The sequence below is a fragment of the Aythya fuligula genome, chromosome 1 (genome assembly GCF_009819795.1).
Source record: "Aythya fuligula isolate bAytFul2 chromosome 1, bAytFul2.pri, whole genome shotgun sequence".
NCBI classification, from domain to species: Eukaryota; Metazoa; Chordata; class Aves; order Anseriformes; family Anatidae; genus Aythya; species Aythya fuligula.
Window position 1 is genome coordinate 55,220,138 of NC_045559.1, and position 19,172 is coordinate 55,239,309.

At 54.7% G+C, this 19,172-nt stretch overlaps 2 protein-coding genes across 3 annotated transcripts; both read left to right on the plus strand.

Annotated features, from left to right (window-relative positions):
• The first annotated feature begins 5,098 nt into the window (after nucleotides 1-5,098).
• EIF3D (eukaryotic translation initiation factor 3 subunit D) lies at nucleotides 5,099-11,324 on the plus strand. 2 transcript variants are annotated; one of them, XM_032207394.1, is made up of 15 exons: nucleotides 5,099-5,172; nucleotides 5,401-5,535; nucleotides 5,788-5,833; nucleotides 6,188-6,324; nucleotides 6,447-6,532; nucleotides 7,040-7,112; nucleotides 7,241-7,356; nucleotides 7,576-7,708; nucleotides 7,868-8,015; nucleotides 8,264-8,394; nucleotides 8,892-8,977; nucleotides 9,146-9,275; nucleotides 9,566-9,708; nucleotides 10,156-10,436; nucleotides 11,227-11,324. In XM_032207394.1, exons 2-15 carry the CDS (start codon nucleotides 5,413-5,415, stop codon nucleotides 11,238-11,240), a joined length of 1,647 nt encoding a protein of 548 aa, XP_032063285.1. In that variant the 5' UTR covers nucleotides 5,099-5,172; nucleotides 5,401-5,412; the 3' UTR covers nucleotides 11,241-11,324. The 2 variants fall into 2 exon arrangements, with proteins under 2 accessions (XP_032063285.1, XP_032063286.1); XM_032207395.1 differs by having other exon boundaries at nucleotides 7,244-7,356.
• A 533-nt stretch (nucleotides 11,325-11,857) lies between these two features.
• FOXRED2 (FAD dependent oxidoreductase domain containing 2) lies at nucleotides 11,858-19,006 on the plus strand. Its single transcript, XM_032195985.1, has 8 exons — nucleotides 11,858-12,372; nucleotides 13,844-14,095; nucleotides 14,735-15,004; nucleotides 15,463-15,629; nucleotides 16,283-16,448; nucleotides 16,952-17,193; nucleotides 17,514-17,684; nucleotides 17,922-19,006. Exons 1-8 carry the CDS (start codon nucleotides 11,858-11,860, stop codon nucleotides 18,170-18,172), a joined length of 2,034 nt encoding a protein of 677 aa, XP_032051876.1. The 3' UTR covers nucleotides 18,173-19,006.
• The last annotated feature ends 166 nt before the right edge of the window (nucleotides 19,007-19,172 follow it).

Below are 19,172 nucleotides of genomic sequence, written 5' to 3' on the forward strand. Positions count from 1 at the left end.
GCCCCGCAGCACCCGCAGCCCAGCGGGAGACGTACGCGGCACGGCTTTGCCCGAGGAGACGAAAGCACGCGGCTGACTCCTCCGAAGCCAGCAGAGAGCAGATGGCACCGAAATCTGCTCAAGAGGAGAGAAAGGAACAGCCCCAGGGCTCAGCTCCCCGCGTACCTCCAGACGCACATTTGTCCCCGTCCAAGTGTCTCTGGCTGACCGAGGGCAGGGGAGGGATGGTGATGCAAGGTCCCTTGCCCCCGCTCCCTTTTTTGGGGTCTTTTCCTCCTGCAGGCTGAAGCCAGCCACCCCAGGAGCCATGGGGCAGAGGGCAGGGGGCTGTCCTGTGCCCTCATTACTGTCCCGTAATGCTGCTTTAGGGAGTGGAGGAGAAAAAAGCTAGGGCAGACCCAGAGCTGCCTCAGCTCCCAGTAAAGTCCTTCTTAGCCCTCTTTGCCCAGCTGGCACAAGCAGCAAGCTTTCCAGAGGAGGGACCAGCTGGGCAGCAGCATTTGCAGAGCACGTTTAACCCCAAAAGACGCCGATTTCTTTCACAGGGGTTCCTGCAACACCGCTGATGCTAGAGTGCCTCGATTTCAATCTCATCAAGTGCACCCCGATTTCGGGAGCAGCTCTTGTCTCTGATGTGCTGCTCCTCCTGGGGAGGTGGGGGAACGCTGCCCTGCAGCACCGCTCCCCGGCCCCAACCCTGCACAGCACCCAGGCACCCACAGAGGAGCCTCCCCAGGGTCTCCAGCAGCACCGCAGCACGGCGAGGATCCGCAGCTCGCTCTGCGGAGCGCCAGGCTCCCACCCCAAACCCTCCCCGCCTCCCGCAGGCTCGGAGCCAGCAGGGACGCTGCCGGCACCAGCTGCTCTCATTGAGCTTTGCAGAATAAACTCGTGGAATTAGCCTGTTGGCTGCCGGGATCAAATCCAGCGCTGAATGCAGATCAAAGGAGACAATCTCCCCGACAGCTTTGCTCTGGAAGGGGCAGCGTTCAGCAGCTGAGGATGGAGTGTGATCCACGGTGCCTCTTTGATGGTGCGTTTGGTCCAAGCCCCGGTGGTCGAAGTTACAGCTGTCTTGGGAGAGGTCTGACACCGGTGATAGAAACAGCCAAAGCCAGGCAAGGGACAGCTCTAGTTGAGATAATTTTGGGGAGCACCCTACATTCCAGGAAGCTTTGCCTGACAGCCTTTTCGTAGCAGCATGAAAGGAGCAGATAATGTAGGGCAAGACTGAATGCAACGAAGAAATACAGTTTACAGACAGGGAAGCTTGTCAGGTTTCTGTCCACCCTCAAAGGTTTGTCCCAGCAGACGTGGGGAGCACTCAGCATGGCTGGAGGAAGAAGAGGGAGGGAGCTTATCCCTGAAAGCACAATCCCCCTGCCAAGCACAAACTCAGCACATTCCCGGACGGAGCTGGTGGCTCCCAGCACACGCAGCAAATCTGCCAGGTGCCACCTGCTCCCAGCCCCGCTCGGCTGCACAGGCAGCAAATTTAAACCCGGGTTCATGGCACAGGGAAGTTGCTCTATGGCTATATATTTTATTTATTTATTTATTTATTTTCCAGGGAAAATGTAGCAGCAAAGCACCTGGCCTGAGAAAACAGCAGAGCGAGGAGGCAGATAAAAGTGCAATGAGGAGGATGGGATGGGAAGAGGAATGCCGGGGAGGAAGGAGGGCTTCCCTGGATGTGAACAGAGGGAGAGGGATGGAAATGCAGCTTTTTTTTTGGTGGAAGTGAACCTCCTGAGCAGATGAGCAGCCAGGCAGTGGGCAACCATCCCCACAGGGCTGCAATGAGAACCCAGGAGCCAGCAGTGAGCTTTGCTGCTTTAAATACAAAGACTTCAGAGAAGGAATCTGACTTGAGGGCTGTTGGGCTTCTCGGCTGTGGGAAGGTGTCAAGGCTGAAGATTATTTTCTTTGGGCTCGTCAAGGAGCTCAGGGCCATGGAGACTAAATATGGTACAGGTATACCATGCATTTGTTGTCTGGTCAGAAGGAGTTGGCTATTTTTGATGCTTTTGTTGTAAGAATTAGGAAAGGAACTACTGGAAAAGAGTGGTTTAATGTCAACATAAGTCTTCCAGTGCTAGGCTGCCTCTTGAAGGAGTCATGGAAGATGGAAAGGAAACTGCCCGAGCTGCGTACTGCACCCAGTCAGCAGGACAAGCCGGCTGCTCAGCACAGGGCAACAGCTCTGGGGTGAGCCCCAAGTTGCTGTAGGATGCAGAAGCTCCACTGGGTTATGGCTGTGAAGGTTTCAGACCGGAGCAGTGGTGGAACAAGCCCCTTCTTTTGCGGGTCTGCAAACACCAGTGCAGATTCCAGAAACGGAGAAGTGGGAAACAAGAGTGTAAAACCAGATGGGAGCAATTTATCCTAGCTGTTTCATAAGCATCTTCCAGGGAAAAGTGATTAGCCTTATTAACTGATTAATTAACTGATTAACTGAAATTACGGATCAAAGATTAAGTGATTGCAAGCAAGTGTATTTTGGGCAAAGTCAGCACTTTTCTGGGAAACTGCGCATCTCACGTGCCGTTAATGAAAGCCCTTCAGCAGATCATCTGCAGAAACAGTGCTGGGGCAGGAGATGTCGGGGGTGAGGTCTGGTGCTACAAAAAAGTGAAGCAAGACCACTCCGTCCCCTCTTCTAGTTGATCCCACCTAAATGGAGCATCAAATCTCACCCTCCTAAAGACTAGGTTTTTCTTAGAACTTAAGAGCTTTCCTCTTGATAAGAAACTGGTAGATTATGCCTTGCCCAGAGGAGTATTTATTCCACACTGGCTGCTCCTTGTGCATGTTTTCTCCTCTGACGCATGCTTACACCCAGCTCCGTTCCCAGGAAAGGCAGCTGGATGGGCTAGGCCCAAAGTGCAAATCTCTCATTTTCAGAAGACAGCAGCAGCATTATGCTTGCTTTTGAGCACCTCACACAGGGCTGGGAAGGAACAGGAGGATTTTTGTTTATCAGTCTACTTGCTTTCTCTTCATTCATTCCCTAGTCCAGTTTTCTCTGAGGAGACATAAAAGGAGCAGAAGTCCCAAAGCAGGACATGAATGTAGCCATGTTTAGGCTGAGTCTAACGCATCCTGATGGACAGCATGGATTTATCTTATTTTAAAGCCCATCCAGCCCTGCCCAGGTCAGGAGATGAGGGATGGGTGCTGCAGGAGCCCGGTGCCAGCTTACCCGGAGCCAGCACCTGCCACCACCCCAGGGCTGCTCCAGCACTGGCGACTTCTGTCTCCACAACGGCTGTGCAGGGTGAGACAGTTACAAATGGTATTTTATAAACGATGTTTCTATAAGTGGATTATTTTTTTTTTTGCTAGCAGGGAAAACTGCTTTAATAATCCTACGTCTGATTAATGGCACAGCCTCCTGGCAAAGCAGAGACTGCTTCAGTTCTTTCTTGAGGAGGAATTAAAAGTGGTAAATAAAAGAAGAAATGCACGGCACTCTGCCTGAAAAATATTGATCTAGACTCTTCTTAGGTGAAAGATGACCAGTGAAATGCTCTAAAGAGTTGGGCGATATAGCCTGTGAGCTAAAGACATCTGTAAACTGGATCCTGCTCTTTTTAAGGGTAGAGAAAATTTCAGTCTCTCTGTCCTGAACAGCTGAGATTTATGGGTGGATTTTAATTCTTATTCTCCTGGAAGGGAGAGAAACACTTTCCGTATTATAGAGACAGGGATCTGAGGAACATGCTGTATGAAATGCCTTGTCCGTGGCCTCCTCGAGAAGCTGTGGAGCTGAACTCTCGTTCCAGCCACACATCTCCCATCCAGCAGGTTGAGGAAAGCCACCAAGGACAATACAAAACATGGAACACCGTGCTGTGAACACAAGGCTGACTGCCGTTTCAGTTCTTCACACATCTTTGCTCCCCCAAAGTCCAGATTTTTGTAACAACCTCTAAAACACAGTCAGTTGTATGAATGTGAAACGGTAGTATTTGCTTTCCTACATAGTTTGGAGTTCATCTTTATTTCACGAGGCTGCAGGTCTGAGAAAATTAAGAGGCACTGCATTAAATTACGCTTCCTATCCTGACGCATGGCCTGATGCGCTCCTCGTCCTGTCTGTTCCCTATCGAAGTCACACATCTCTTAATTTCCTCCTCCTCATTTATCTGTGAAAACAGGACTCGGGCCAGCAGGCTTCACGGCGAGTCCTCCACATGCCTGTAGTGATTCGTGGAAGAACTCTACCAGTCCAAGCAAATGAGTTATAAAGTCGGTATGTGGTTTATTTCAGCGCCGGGCGCATGCAGGATAGCTCCCAAAGGCATGACTGCCCTAACACGGCAACTTGCCTTGTGCAAGTAAAAAGTTACATATGCATGAAGTTTCCCAATACGCCTATACATATGCATAACCTATCCCCGCTTTGTATTAAAATTAGCTCCAAGAAATCCTTTCCACCAACTCCCTCCCGTCTGTGCTTGCGCAGTGCCTGCTGGTGGTGGTCGTCGGGGGGTGTGGGGATGAAGGCTGGGAACTCCTCTTCATCACCACTAGCTGACCCCCTGCCTTTGTACAGATTCAGCTGCTCCTTGGCTCTTGCCCAAACCACAAGGTCGGTTTCTGAGCTGTTTTTTTGAGACAAGTTCCCCTTTTTTGTCAGGAAACATCCTGTGTGGGGGCCCCCGAAACTCCTTGTTTCGGTGAAATTTGCACAGCAGTAAGCAAAGGCACGCAGCAACATCTACTTTAATGCGATTAAGCGCGCCACCATTCTTCCATTCCTGGCTTTAATAATTACGATCGTTTTATTTAGAAATCGTTCATGCGATTAAACAAACCCCTGTTCTTCTATCCCTGGATTCGAGATGGGAAGCGAAGCGTTTATTTTACTAAGCGTTTGTTTTACTAAATAAAGCATTTATTTTACTAAATAAAGCGTTTATTTTATTAAAACGGGGCGCAGAATCCTTCCTTTTAAACGACTTTACACCACATAACCCGGCGGCTCTCCCCGCCCGGCCGCCATGACGGCTCCACCTCCGACCCCCTCCACCCGCCACGTTCCGCGCTTTACGGCAGCCGCGCTCCTCTCCCGCCCCCCTTTTGCGACAGTCGTGTGGCGATGACGCGCTGAGGGCGGGCCGGGCGCCTCTTCGCCCGCCGCCATCCGCCGCCATCGGGGCCGCGCAGGTCAGGGGGGCGCCGGGGCCGCCCCAAAACCCCTCAAGGACCCCCCAAAACCCTACTGGGACCCCTCCGAAACTCTCCTAGGACCCCCCCCCGTGGTCACCGGGACCCCCCCGGCCCCGCCCCGGCCCCGCTGCTGGTTCCGGTGGGCCGGGCCCCAGCCCCTCCCCGGGCCCTTCCCGTCAGGGCCCGGTAGCTGAGGGGGTTTCTTCGCTGTTTGTTCCCTCGCAGGAGGTGTAAGCCATGGCCAAGTTCGTGACCCCCGTGATCCAGGACAACCCGTCCGGCTGGGGGCCATGTGCCGTGCCCGAGCAGTTCAGGGATATGCCCTACCAGCCCTTCAGCAAAGGAGACCGCCTGGGGAAGGTACCGGCGTTGTTCTGTGGGACATTACGGGCCCCGTGCACCCCCTGATAGCCCTCCCTGCACGCTGCTGGCCTGCCTCGCGTTGTGCTGTGGCTGCTCCGTGGTGTGTGCCGGTTGGGGCAAATGCAAACTGTTCATAAGGCTGGCAGGCAGGGCTGGGAGTTGTTGCTTCTGCTGCTTGAAGTCCTGCCTATATAAAATCAGAGAAACATCGTGTTAATACTTATTCTGACTCTTTCTGTTTGTCCTCAGGTGGCTGATTGGACAGGAGCCACGTATCAGGATAAGAGATACACAAGTACGTGCTGTCCGGTGGCTGTCCCTCTCACTTATTTTATGCAAAGCTTCCTTCCAACGTCATTCCTGCTTTCATGTTCCGCACCGGCTCTGTAGTGGCTTCCTGCACGCCTCAGCAAAAGAGGCTCCTTAAATTCAGGAGCATGTCTCACCGCTGGGAGGGCTCCATGGGACTCTCCCTGTCCTCAGGGTTTTCTTAGGGGTTTGTTCTACCTCGTGGCATAAGTCAGGAGCCCCACTTCATGCATCAGCCTTGAGTGAAGGCTGTTGGAGGGAATTTCAGGGGGTTGGAGTGTCAGGTTTTTGTTTTTTTTCCCGAGAAGCTCGGAAGCAAGATGATGTTCTTTATTTCCAGACAAGTACTCATCTCAGTTCGGTGGCGGGAGTCAGTACGCGTATTTCCATGAGGAGGATGAGACGAGCTTCCAGCTGGTGGACACAGCCCGCACGCAGAAAACTGCGTACCAGAGGAATCGTATGCGATTTGCACAGGTAATGCTTCTTTTCAGAAACAGCCTCAAAGGAGAGGCTGAGCGATACACAATTACTTTGTCACTAAAACATCTTTTTTTATTATTATTACTTATTTTTATTTTTTCCCTGCGTTTCCACAGAGGAACCTGCGGAGAGACAAGGACCGTCGGAACATGCTGCAGTTCAGCATGCAGACGCTGCCAAAGAGTGCCAAGCAGAAGGAGAGGTGAGGGCCTCAGATACGAGCATTCTGTACTCGTGTTGGAGTGTGCAAATGTGCTGTCGACAAATTGGTTTAGTTACTGCAACGGAATTCACTAGAGCTAACAGCGAAAAAGAATTTTGGGGTATTTCCAGTCCAGTGTTTCACTGTGGTGACTGGTAGTTATAAGCATGGGTTTCAAGCAGGAGAATCCTTAGGAGAATCTCCCAAGAATTCAGGAGAAATTTTGAATTGAATTTGGAAGGTAAACATGACAGAGTAAAGCAGGTTGTGCCCTTTCTGAAAACTGTGTTGTAGTCATTAAGGATAAAAATACTTGGAGCGTTCAGAGTGAAGAACAGCTTTGGGTGCCTCAGGCATTTTGATCACCAGAATGCTCAGCAAATGTGTCAGTGGCTTGGTGCCTAAAAGCCTCGTTCCTCTGGTGGTAATTTGGAAGTGTAGGAGTCATTGTGGCATGTAGGAACCGAGAAATTGTCTTCATGGCTTTTCACGTATTTATCACTTCAGAGATCGTCTGCGTCTACAAAAGAAGTTTCAGAAGCAGTTTGGAGTGAGGCAGAAATGGGACCAAAAATCACAGGTAAACTAGCTGGTTCTGACTCCCTGTGACGGCTTCGTTTCTCTGCTGTGCTCGTGGGGAAACTTCTCCTGCACCAATCCTGATGTGCTGTGGCTGTTTCTCTCTCTGTTTCGCCTCTGGCCGCACAGCAGAAGCCTCGTGACTCCTCTGTGGAGGTGCGCAGTGACTGGGAGGTGAAGGAGGAGATGGATTTCCCTCGGCTGATGAAGATGCGCTACCTGGAGGTGTCAGAGCCGCAGGACATGTGAGTTCCTCAAGCAGCCAGCGGTGTGCTTCCTGAAATGACCCCATTTTTGGAAAGCAGGAGGGTGGGGGCCTCCTAGCGTAATCCCATTGTTCCTCGTGAGGTACCCAGACTGGGGAGGGGTAATGGAACACCCAACCATCCCCTCAGTCCTGTGTGGGTTGTGCGAGGTGGTATTTGTGTGCGGGTATCGAGGTGGTCCCCCTTTTCTCTCTGCAGAGAGTGCTGCGGAGCCCTAGAATACTACGACAAAGCTTTTGACCGCATTACAACGAGGAACGAGAAGCTGCTGAGGAGCATTAAGCGCATCTTCCATACCGTCACCACTACTGATGACCCAGTTATCCGAAAGGTACGCTCACTGGCTCGCCAAACCCAGTGTAGCTTCCCAAGCATGGGAGAAGGAATTCATGACCTGGTTTGCCAACACCTCTGATCTTGGCTGGAAAAGGGAAGGGGATGTTGGTTGGTTTTGCTTAAACACAGAGTTTTCCTTCTTCTGTACCCGTAGCTGGCCAAGACCCAAGGGAACGTGTTTGCCACGGATGCCATCCTGGCCACGCTGATGAGCTGCACTCGCTCGGTGTACTCCTGGGACATCATTGTCCAGAGAGTTGGATCCAAGCTGTTCTTTGACAAGAGGGACAATTCAGATTTTGGTAAGGAAAAGTACTGAAAAAAAAAAATCTTTTATGGTAGTCTCACTTTTCTTTAGGCTTTTTTTTTTTATTATTCCTATTATTGATTTTGTATCTGTGTCCAAACTGAGACACCTGGAACAACCTGATTGCTGCAGTACATTGCGGACCTTTCAGTACTGATCTGCTTTAGTGTGGGGCTAGAAACTCCTCAAAGCAGAGGTGGCTACTCCCCTAATATAATTGTTTTTGACTTGTTTTGTTCCCAGACCTCCTGACAGTGAGTGAAACAGCTAACGAACCACCGCAGGAAGAGGGCAACTCCTTTAATTCTCCCCGCAACCTTGCCATGGAAGCCACCTACATCAACCATAACTTCTCCCAGCAGTGTCTGAGGATGGTAAGGCCAAGCAGCCCTGGGTAGTAGGGGCTGTGTGGTGCAGAGTCTGGAGAAGAGACTTTATTCAGACTTCTTTAATAAAGCAGTTTAGTACTGAAGTGTTATAATTGACAAAGATATTTTACATTGATGTTATTTCAGTTTTGAAAGAGCTGGGATTACTTACGGTGAGCAGCTCAACTTTTTTTTGTGGAAAGATTTTCACCTTTACCCCCCAAAGAAGAAATCCCACTCCCATTGGTGAAGGAGGCAGGCTTCTGAGTACACTAATTAAAGCAGAAATGCTGACAGAAGTAATGTTTACAGCAAAGTGTTGTGGAGATAAGAATTCTCACCAGCTGCCTTAATTTTTTTAGTGTTTTTCCATGTAGGGGAAGTTTAGTTAGTGTTGCTATAACAGCATAATTACCCAACAGGAGAGCTCTTGTGTTTGTTTTTTGGTTTTGTTTTTCTTCTTGTTTCCACCCCTAATTAAACCCTTCTGATTTCTTCTGCAGGGAAAGGAGAAATACAAGTTTCCCAACCCAAACCCCTTTGTGGAGGATGACATGGATAAAAATGAAGTGGCTTCTGTTGCATACAGGTATGTGAATTTCTCTCTCCCACCTTTGGTGAGGATGCAGGATGTCGGTGTGGTTTGCAGGCAAAACTAGACAGAAAGAGTAAATAGAGGGTGAAAGGATTTTGCTGAATTTTTGTATCTGGAAGAGAAAGAGGCTGAGAAATAACCGGCTGGACTGCGTGTTTGCAGGTACCGAAGGTGGAAGCTGGGAGACGACATCGACCTCATCGTCCGCTGTGAGCACGACGGAGTGATGACGGGAGCGAACGGAGAGGTGTCGTTCATCAACATCAAAACGCTGAACGAGTGGGATTCCAGGGTGAGGAAGAACAAGATCCCAAAGCTAGCTCTAACTGCTTCACTGCTGCCTGACACCCCAGGTACAGCAGGCAAGACGAGACAAACATCTGGTGGTGCCCCCTGGGTTGTTACCTTCCATCAAAGACATTTTGGTGGGCTGATAACTCTCCCCCAGGTGCAAGGTAGTTGGTTTGAACCCTATCCTTGTCCCCAGGTGTTGTGTGCTGTAGTCAGCGTGTTCCAGTGCTGCCCTCACGAACTCTTCCCTCCCCAAAAATCCTCCTAACCAAGTTTTGCTTCTCCCCTTAGTACTGCAACGGAGTGGACTGGCGCCAGAAGCTCGACTCGCAGAGAGGAGCCGTGATCGCCACGGAGCTGAAAAACAACAGCTACAAATTAGCCCGCTGGACGTGCTGCGCGCTGCTGGCTGGATCGGAGTACCTTAAACTCGGGTAAGGCAGCGTTTCCACCCCAAACATCTTCCAGGTGCGTTTCTGGACCGCTTGCTGTGCTGGCTTCTGCCGCTCATCCACTTTCCCAAGCACCTCAGTCTGAGCACTTTTTGGGTGGTTTCTTCGCTCAGCACCAGCAGAGAGCTCCTAGCTGGGCCTCCCAGCAGTAGGTTTCACCACAGATGATGTGGTTGATAATTAGTTTTCCAGAAAAAAAATAGTAATTAATTATTCTTTTGTACTGTCCCATCGGATTTGGGCTAGCGGAAGGATTCCAGGTAAGTTTGTGATGGAGCAAGCTTGTAGCCAGGAGCTCCTCTTAGCGCCCCAGGATGAGGATGGCTCTTCCTGCTCAGCCCAGGGAAGAAAACCAAACCCCTCGTTCTGCTTTCCTTGCTGGTGGTCTTCTGGGGGCTGGAATTCATCCCCTGCCGCTCCCGTCTCTAGGTACGTGTCCCGCTACCACGTGAAGGACTCTGCCCGCCACGTGATCCTGGGCACGCAGCAGTTCAAGCCCAATGAGTTCGCCAGCCAGATCAACCTGAGCATCGAGAACGCCTGGGGCATCCTGCGCTGCGTCATCGACATCTGCATGAAGCTGGACGAGGGCAAGTACCTCATCCTCAAGGACCCCAACAAGCAGGTGATCCGCATCTACAGCCTGCCTGACGGCACCTTCAGCTCGGACGAGGACGAGGAGGACGAAGAGGAGGAGGAGGAGGAGGAAGGTTTGTAGCACGCTTATGGTGGTTTAGGCTTTCGAAGGGCGTACCCACCGCCCGGGAGGAAGAGGGAAACGTACGGTAAGGATGGGATCTGACTGGGATGGCGGTGAGAGGAATGGGGCTGGGGTGTGGTGGAGAAAAAGGGGGTGCTGGGGGTTGGAACAGAAAACTTGGGGAGTGAAAAGCTGAGGAAAAAGCGCAGGGGTGGTGCCTGGTGGGTGCTGGGGGGGGAGACTAAGCACAGGGCCTGAGCTTAGTGGGTGGGTGAAGCTTGCTACAGAGCCTCATTCAGCACCGCAGGGATTTGGGGTGATGTTAATTCATTCCAGCCGCCAGCAGGCACTGAATTTACTGGCACTGGGGCTTTTTTTTTTTTAGCTAGGGTTTCAGAAGTAGGAGTGACAGCAACCTGCTGCCCGTACAGCACGGGGCTGCCACCTGTGTGCAAGCTGCCTTCGTGAACGCGTGGCTGCTGCTGCTCCTGCTGCTCTTATAGGGCTGGCGGCGATCCCTGGCAGGGGCTCTGCGGGCGCTTTTTGGGAGCAGCTGCCCTCAGCCTCCCCAAATTGTAGGAAAACCAGCTCGCAGCTGCTTCCCTTCGGGCTGTGGCACTGCCCAGCCTCTCACCTCTTTTATTACAGCAGCGTTATGCTGCTGCTAAAGGTGTACTGCTGACAGGTGGGGTTTGGGGGGCTGCGGGGCAGGAGCTGCCCCGTTCCCCGCAGCCTTTTTGGGGTCGGGGTCTGCTTCCTGCCCTCCCCCCGCTTCATTTCTCCCTTCCCTTCCCTTCCAGAGGAGGAGAGCTGAGCGGGGCTGCGCGGGGAGGCTTCTCCTTCACCCCAGGAGCTGGCAGCGGGGCGCACGCCCGGAATAAAGTCACTTTGCTCTGCACCAGCCTCCTGTCGTCTGTCGCCGTGTGTCGTCGACCCCCCCCCCCCAAGCAGTGTGTCCCACCCCCCCCCCTCCCTGCGGGCGCCTGTCCCTTTAAGAGCCCCTCCCCGCCCCTCGGCCACGTGGTTGGCGGCGCGCGGCGGCGCCCTGCTGCCGGCGGCGGGAAGCGGCGGCGGGGTCACGTGACGCCGGCCGGCGGAGGCTCCCGCGCGCGCGGCGGGGCCCAGCGCGCGCTTCCCCCCCCCCCCCTTCCCCTTCTTAGCGAGCGGCGCGCGCTGCAGGTGAGGGGGGGGGGAGGGAGGGAGGGGGGCCAGGTGAGGCGCGCGTGGCGGGCGGCGGCCACGCCCCGCACGCTATTGGGCGGGGGGCAGCCGCGCCGCCGCCCTATTGGCTGACGGCCGGCGGGGGGGCGGGGCCTGGCGGGGCGAGGCGCTGAGGGGGGGCGGCGCCATGTTGTGAGGCGGCGGCGCCATCTTGGCCCCGTCCCCTCCCGGCGACGCTCCTGCTCCTCTCCCCACAGCGGCCGCCCCGCCATGGCTCCCGGCGCCCTCCTGCGCCTCGTTCTCGCTGCCGGTGCCCTCTGCGCGGCTCCCGCTGCCGCTTTTATCTACCACGACTACTGCGTGCTGGGGGCCGGCCCCTCGGGGCTGCAGGCGGCCTACTTCCTCCAGCGGGCCGGCCGCGACTACCTCGTCTTCGAGCGCAGCCACGCGCCCGGCAGCTTCTTCGCCATCTACCCCCGGCACCGCAAGCTGATCAGCATCAACAAGCGCTACACCGGGAAGGCGAACGGCGAGTTCAACCTGCGCCACGACTGGAACTCGCTCCTCAGCCACGACCCCCGGCTGCTCTTCCGCCGCTACTCCCGCCAGTTCTTCCCCCACGCCGACGCCATGGTGCGCTACCTGGAGGACTTCGCCGCCCTGCTGGAGCTGCGGGTGCAGTACGACACGGCCGTCGTCCACGTCACGCTGGACAAGGATCCGCAGGCCTGGAACGGCCACTACTTTGTCCTGACGGACCAGAACAGGCAGCACTACAAATGCAGGTAGTGGGCGAGCTAGGGGCCAGCCACGCAGCTTTCCACACGTGTTCTTAAACTAACAGTTTCATAGAACAAATGAGGTTGGAGAGACCTTTAAAGATCGCTTTCTCCACTCCCGTTATTCAAAGCTGAGCCAGCTCTAGCAGGTTGTTCAAAGCCTTGCCCAGTTGAGGTATAAACAGCTCCGAGAGTGGAGATCTCCCAGCCTTTACCCACCATCGTGGTGGAAAAACATTTCACAGGGTTCAGCGGGGTGGGAGGGGGAAGTAACAGCTCCTGGGGAAGCGTTGCAACGTTATGTGTCAGGTACCTGCGAGCTGGCAGGGCAGACAGGAGCTGGCTGCCGTTGCCGTGATTTCCATGCCGGATGCGTAAGCTGGTGTGAATCGGTGCTGCGATGTCTAACCTCAGTTAACCCGCGTGTGTTTAGAAAAAAAAAAAAAAAAAAAAACAGAGTTTAGAAGCACGCCCCGGTTAGCTGAAGCCTGTAGCTGGCACAGAACCAGCGGGAGGAAATGGGGGAACAGTGGGGTTGCCATGAGAGAGGGAGCGGACCGTGAGAAATCACAGACAAGGGTTCTGCAGATCCCCGAATCACCCTTCCCCGTGTCACGCTCACACACACCCCGCGCTGTTACTCGACTGCATTCTTCAAAACCATCTACGAGTCACTCATGTGAACATACGGAGCGGGTTTCTCAGCTCTCCTGAGAGCCCCAGCTCTACGCCAGCAGGTCGTGCTGGCTGCCAGGCGGAGGGGCGCTGGCTGGCAGGCTCGGAGGGGACCGAATGCGGTGTCGGACGCCCACGCAGCGTGAGGGAGTTCCTCGCGGGAGCTGTGTAAACAAGGCTGGGACGGCGGGCGCTGCTGCGAGCCTCGGCTGCCTGCTGCTTCTTTCTAAGTTGCAAAGTTTGCCCTGATATTTAAGCAAAAGCTCTTAGGGAAGGATAGAAAAGGATTACCGTATTTGCTTTTCCTGTTAACGGTTCAAATTGTGAATTTTTATGAATAGGAGTTGTAGTTTAAGATGTTGAAACCGTTTTCCATCCCTCTTAAGAATGGCTTTTGTTCCATTCTATGAAAACGCAGCGCGTGTTTTAAATCAAAGTAGTTTTTAATGCAGCCTGTCACCAACCTGTGAAACGCATCCGCAGATAACTGAGAGAGATAGGGAGCAAGTGCAGCTTACACGTGCTGCATCCACACTTATTTTTGCCATACGTAATGACATCAGGAGTCCTTTTTGGTGGCCTAATGCCAAGGAAGGTGGGAGCAGGTCATTAGGTGAGGCTGGGGAGAGGTTTTCGGAGAGGTTTCTCTGAAAACCAGGGCGTACGTAGCACCGATTGACCTTGTCAGCCGACTCAGTGCGACCAGAGGGGACGCATCCCTAGCGGTAGGAGCAGTGGGATGGAAAGGCAGCCCGATTTCCTGCAGTTCCCGTGTTCCCTAACGCCGTCCCTCTTTTTGCAGCGTTTTGCTGGTGGCCACTGGCACGTGGGTCCCCAACGTGGTGAACTTCCCCGGCTCCGAGTACGTGGAGGGTTACGAGACGGTGTCCATCAACCCGGAGGATTTTGCTGGCCAGACCGTGCTGATCTTGGGCCGGGGCAACTCGGCCTTTGAGACGGCAGAGAACATCCTGGGCGTCACGAATTTCATCCACATGGTGAGCCGGTCCCGCGTGCGCCTCTCCTGGGCCACGCACTACGTCGGGGATCTGAGGTAGGAAACTGCTCTTCTTCTTCTTCCTGATGGAGCTGGAATAAGAATACAAAATGAGAGTGGCTGCGTGCCGAGGAGGCTCAGCAGTTTTGGGGTTTGCTGAGGGAACGTGGGGCCTTTTACCTTTAGGTCCTGGGTTTAAAGCAGCCCAGGCTGCTGCTGCTGAACACAGGAGCTTTACGAGAGCTCTTCAAGGCCGGCGTGAAACAGGAAAGTGTTCCTGTGGAATTTGCATCGCTGAGAAGTGCTCCTCCTGAGTTGTTCCCCTGCTTGCAATCTCAGAAGAGAGCTCAGATGTTGCGTGCCTCACGTGAGGGCAGCGCTGTGATCAGAGATTAAGCCTGGGGCTCGGCAGACCCGCGTGTGGTTAATTGCTCTGCTGCCCACTCCTGGGCTGACAGCGAGCGCGCTCTGTGCCTCTCCACCCCATCGTTCAGCGAGGCAAATAGCGCTGCTGCAGCCAGGGAACGCGGCGAGAATTAGGGCATTAATGAGCACACGCATGGCTCATAGGGGAGAGGAACAAGGGATAAACCTCTCCTGGTAAACTTGTCCCATTCCCAGGAGCTGACCCCAAGCCTCGGGTCCCACCTCTCCGTCCTTCTTGTAGCTTTTCTTCCCCTTCCCCTTTCATCGTAGAGCAATTAACAACGGCCTGCTGGACACGTACCAGCTGAAATCTCTGGATGGGCTTCTGGAGGGGGACCTGGAAGATCTGGCCATCGTCAAGGACAAGAAGGGGAAGCTGCACATCACGCTGCGGTTCTACCTGGAGAACAGGAACGCGAGTGCAGGCGTCGACTCCGTCACCCTCCCCCAGGACGAGCTGGATAATTTTGCTACCCGCGCGCCTTACGACCGTGTCATCCGCTGCCTGGGCTGGAAGTTTGACTTCTCCATCTACAACAGGTGAGGGCCGAGCAGGGCCTGGGGGAAACAGGTATTTGTAGCAAAAAATAACGAAGGGCCTGACCTGGGAGGGGAGGGAAGGGCACGGTTGGCTGATGCTGAAAAAGTTTGTGCCTGCACGGCTCAACCTGCCAGGTCACCTGGAGAAGGGCAGAAGTTTTGGGGTGAGGATGGGCAGCTCCTGCAGCAAGGTTTTGTCTGCTTTTTTGTCCTGAGGATGCAACCTGCACTCCAGGCTGTACAGGCTGGAATTTGATGGTGGCCACAGCTAGCTGGAGATGAACCCCTGCCTTCTGGAAGGTCCTTGGTGATGTTACGTGCTTGGGAGACTCCTGAATCCCCCGGAAGGCAGTGGGGACACGAAGCAGCGCCTTGTTGTGTCTGCAGTGTCAGAAACCCTTTTGATTTTTCCACCCCTGCCCTTCCTGACAGCCTGCTCTTTCTCTTTCGCACGTCAGATCTCTTCGAATGATGCCGGGAAGAGGGAACAAAAACAAATATCCTCAGATCAAACCCAGCTACGAGTCCAGAGGCACGCGGGGGCTTTTTGTTCTCGGCACCGCTAGCCACTCCATCGACTTCAGGAAATCCGCCGGGGGCTTCATCCACGGCTTCCGCTACACAAGTGAGTGCTGGGCTGTGCAGAAGGGCAGAGCTTGGGGGCCGCCGCTCCCTTGGAAGGAACAATTCAGAGCTCACTGCTGGAAAGGGATGACCCCGCATCCTCGGCTGGCAGCAGGAATAACAAAACGCAGCCAAGCTGCAGCTGCACAGGGGAGGGGAGGCCGTGGAAGTGACTCAGGGTCGTATCTGAAGCCTGTGGTTGTCTGTCTTTGTTTTGTCTTGTACTTGTGCTGCCCGTTGTCTCTCAGTTGCGTAACAAGAGATTTCTGCCTGCCAAACACTCAGCCTGGTGACAGGCAGTGGGTGAGAGGGCTGCGCTGCGGTGCTAAAACCCGGCAGCTTTGAGCAGGGGGGCGAATTTCAGTGTCTGTGCGCGCGTCCTTCCCCTGCAAGGCCTGCTCAGGGGTAAAAAAACATCCCCAGGGACCCCTCTCCCCCTCACCAACCGCTCAGCACCGCATCAGCTTTCCGAGGGCATCTCCACTGCAGTTAGCAGCGGGCTGGGTGGCAGATCCTGCGCACAGACGAGCTCGTCAGCTTCTTTATCACGTCCTGCTACAATCCGTGCGCGACAGAACGAGGAGATTTTTTTTTTTTTTTACACCTGAGCCTGGATTTTTAACCAACCCGTCTTCGTTTCCCTTAACGCCTCAGCTCGCGCGGTCCACCGCCTGTTGGAGAACCGCCACCACGGCGTCCCCTGGCCGTCCGCGCTCCGCCCGGTGACACAGCTCACCGCTGCCATCATCAAGCGGGTGAACGAGGCCTCGGGCCTCTACCAGATGTTCGGTGTCCTGGCTGACGTCGTCCTGCTGAGAGAGTGAGTGAGGGAGCGAGCGATTAGTCCCAGCGCTGCGCTCCGTCGTCCCCTTCCTTTCTTCCTTTTCCTTCTCTGTCACTGCCCCTGGTGCCACCACGCAAATCGCTGCGGTGCTGCCTGAGGACGTTGCTCCATCCCGTAGTCAGACACCTCAAAACCTGTACCACTGGGCCTCTGTACCCGATTCTGCCAATTATTTCCTTCTCTTGAAGGGCTGAAACAGCCCTGCTGGGCTCGGAGCTGTAGTACTCCAACTGTCCCCTCACGTTTTCCTTGAGCAGTGCTAATAGAGGGATCCCAGAGTCTGGGGAGGGACAGAAGGGAGTCTTGTAACAGCAAATGCAGCCTTCCTAAGCTCTGCATCAAGTCCAGCCCGGATCTGCAGCTACCAAAATAACTGCTGATGGCTCTTTGGCCTTAGCCTCCATCAGCTGCAGGGGTGTTGGATCCCGCTTGGCTTTTCTCTGGCTGCGAAATCTTACGGTTGTGGTTGCGATTCCTAGGAATGCCACGGCCTTTGAATACCTGGAGGAGTACCCGGTGGGAATCCTGGCTGAGCTGGAAACGCAGACGGGGAGGAGCGCTCCCGAGGGGCTCTTCGTCGTCCTGATGGAGTACGGGAGGAACTTCTCGGGGGCTGACAAGGATGTCTTCTACTACAACCGAGCTGTGGGAGAGGCGCAGCACGCCTGGCAGTCCAACTTCTTGCACCCCGTGATTTACTACTACAGACGCCTCCCGACAGGTGAGCGTTTCAGCCTCTGTGGGTACTGAAGCTTCACCTCTGGAAGGATCAGCTCAGGGAGCAGCCTGAGCTGCGAGGAAAGCAGCTTGGGCATGGTTCAGCCTGATGGGCAGTCCCTTCCCGAGTGAAATGATGGCAAACGCTGCTGTGGCAGGGCTCCTCGGGGCAGAGCTAGCAGGGGGGGGACTGCAAATGTGAGAGTAAGGTGGGGATCAGGAGCTCAGGGCAAAAACTGCGCCCGCTGTCGTGGCTGCTCGCTGCTTCCCCTTTTTAATTCCATTTTGATTCCGAGAGCTTCCCTCAATGGTCTCTTTTGGCAGAGCGCGAGATGAAACTTCGGCCCCCAGACTGGCCTCTCCCCCGCCCGGCTGCCGTCCACCACATCGTGGAGGATTTTCTCACCGACTGGACGGCCCCGAACGCCCACATCCTGCCGCTCAGGCGTTTCTTGGAGAACTGCCTCGGCACCGACCTGCGCAGTTTCTTCGCAGGTAATTCGAGCCTCGGGCTGAGGCGAGGAGGGACGTGAGGGACACGGGACAGGAGTGAGCTCTTCTGCTAATAACTGAGAGTTCCCTGCGATGCGCTGGCGCTCTCACAGTCGGGCACACCTCTCTGATGCGCTCCCCGGACAGCAAAAAGTGCTGCTTCCCCAAAACCTTTGGGAATTGTTCCCTCCGGGGTCTCTCTGGTGAGTCTGATGTATTTTTTTCTGCTCTCCCTGGCAGAATCCTGTTTCCTCTTCGCCCTCACCCGCCAGAAGCTGCCTCCCTTCTGCCAGCAGGGCTACGCGAGGACGCAAGGACTCGCAGGGAGCGAGAGGCTGCGGCGCCACGCGGTCACAGCCGGCCTGCTGGAGGATTTTTCTGCCGTGGACTTCTCAGGGGACGAATTCCCCAGCAGGGACCAGCTCCTGAAGGACCACGGCGGCCCCGTCCGCCCGCTGCAGCACCTCCTCAATGCCAAGGACGAGCTCTAACGTTTCTCAGGCCACGCAGAAACCCATGGGTGCTGTTGTGACAACTCTGTAACGGAGATCTCGGCCAGGACTCTCCCCTCTTCCTGCACCTCTTCCATCCCCATCCCTTCTTCCACCGTCCACGAGTTGCCAAAGACCTGCCCCGATCTTGCTGTTACAGAAAGGCCCGAGGTGCTCCCAGGGGGACAAGGCAGGGCCTGAAACCCAGCGGTGCTGAGGCGCCCGCTTTGGCCTTGCAGTGCTCGGAGTTGCCTGAAGGTGGTGGTTATAGCCTAGGCCAGCATCTGCAGCGACATCCAGGGGTCAAAAAGGGAGATTTTAGGGACATTTGGGTGACTTAAACCCTCACCTCCCTCTGGTGAGGTGACTTGTTCGTGTCCTCTGTGAGCCTGCGCTGCTCCCTGGATGCTGTTTGTACTTCAAGATCTGTTCGTGTACTGAATCCAGAGTGGTTCTCTGGGCAAACTGCATGGGGTTTTTGCTGCCTCTGAGTTAGGGCAGTGCTGGAGGTGGGCACAGAGGGGTGCTGGGTTTTCACTAAGCCTGGCTGGGATCATTTCTCATTTCCAGGAGAGCACTACAAGAGACCCTTCACCCTGCAAGGCTGAGCAGCCTGCCTCCGGTCCTAGGGCAGAGAGACTCGTACTGAGCGTGGCCCTGCTGTCCGAACTTTTTTCTTATCTGGTACCAAACACCCTAAAAGTTCCCCCCGTGTTTTATAAAGCATGTCCAACACCCCTCCTCTTTGCACTGCGTCCTGACAAGAAACTTCCAGCTGCACTTTGGTGACAAAACGCTTGTCCTCTTTCTTTCTCTCCCCTCCACTCACCCCAAAACCCCTCTCCCAAGGGCTGCCCGGGCGGTGGGCTGCGCTTTTATGCTCCTGTGTTACCGGGGGGGCTCCGGGCGGGGCCGGTCCCCTAAATCCCAATAAATTTGGGGCTTGCGAGGGGAAGGGACTCCACGCTCCGCCCCGAGCCGGCGGCTGGGCACGACCGAC

Bases quoted from the DNA above. Each gene is read 5' to 3' on its own strand.
- FOXRED2 (XM_032195985.1), top strand. From the start codon at position 11,858: ATGGCTCCCGGCGCCCTCCTGCGCCTCGTTCTCGCTGCCGGTGCCCTC. The intron at 14,096-14,734 runs GTAGGAAACTGC...CTTTCATCGTAG, and splicing joins CACTACGTCGGGGATCTGAG to AGCAATTAACAACGGCCTGC. The intron at 17,685-17,921 runs GTAATTCGAGCC...TCTCCCTGGCAG, and splicing joins CCTGCGCAGTTTCTTCGCAG to AATCCTGTTTCCTCTTCGCC.
- EIF3D (XM_032207394.1), top strand. From the start codon at position 5,413: ATGGCCAAGTTCGTGACCCCCGTGATCCAGGACAACCCGTCCGGCTGG. The intron at 7,709-7,867 runs GTACGCTCACTG...CTGTACCCGTAG, and splicing joins ATGACCCAGTTATCCGAAAG to CTGGCCAAGACCCAAGGGAA. The intron at 9,276-9,565 runs GTGAGGAAGAAC...TTCTCCCCTTAG, and splicing joins TGAACGAGTGGGATTCCAGG to TACTGCAACGGAGTGGACTG.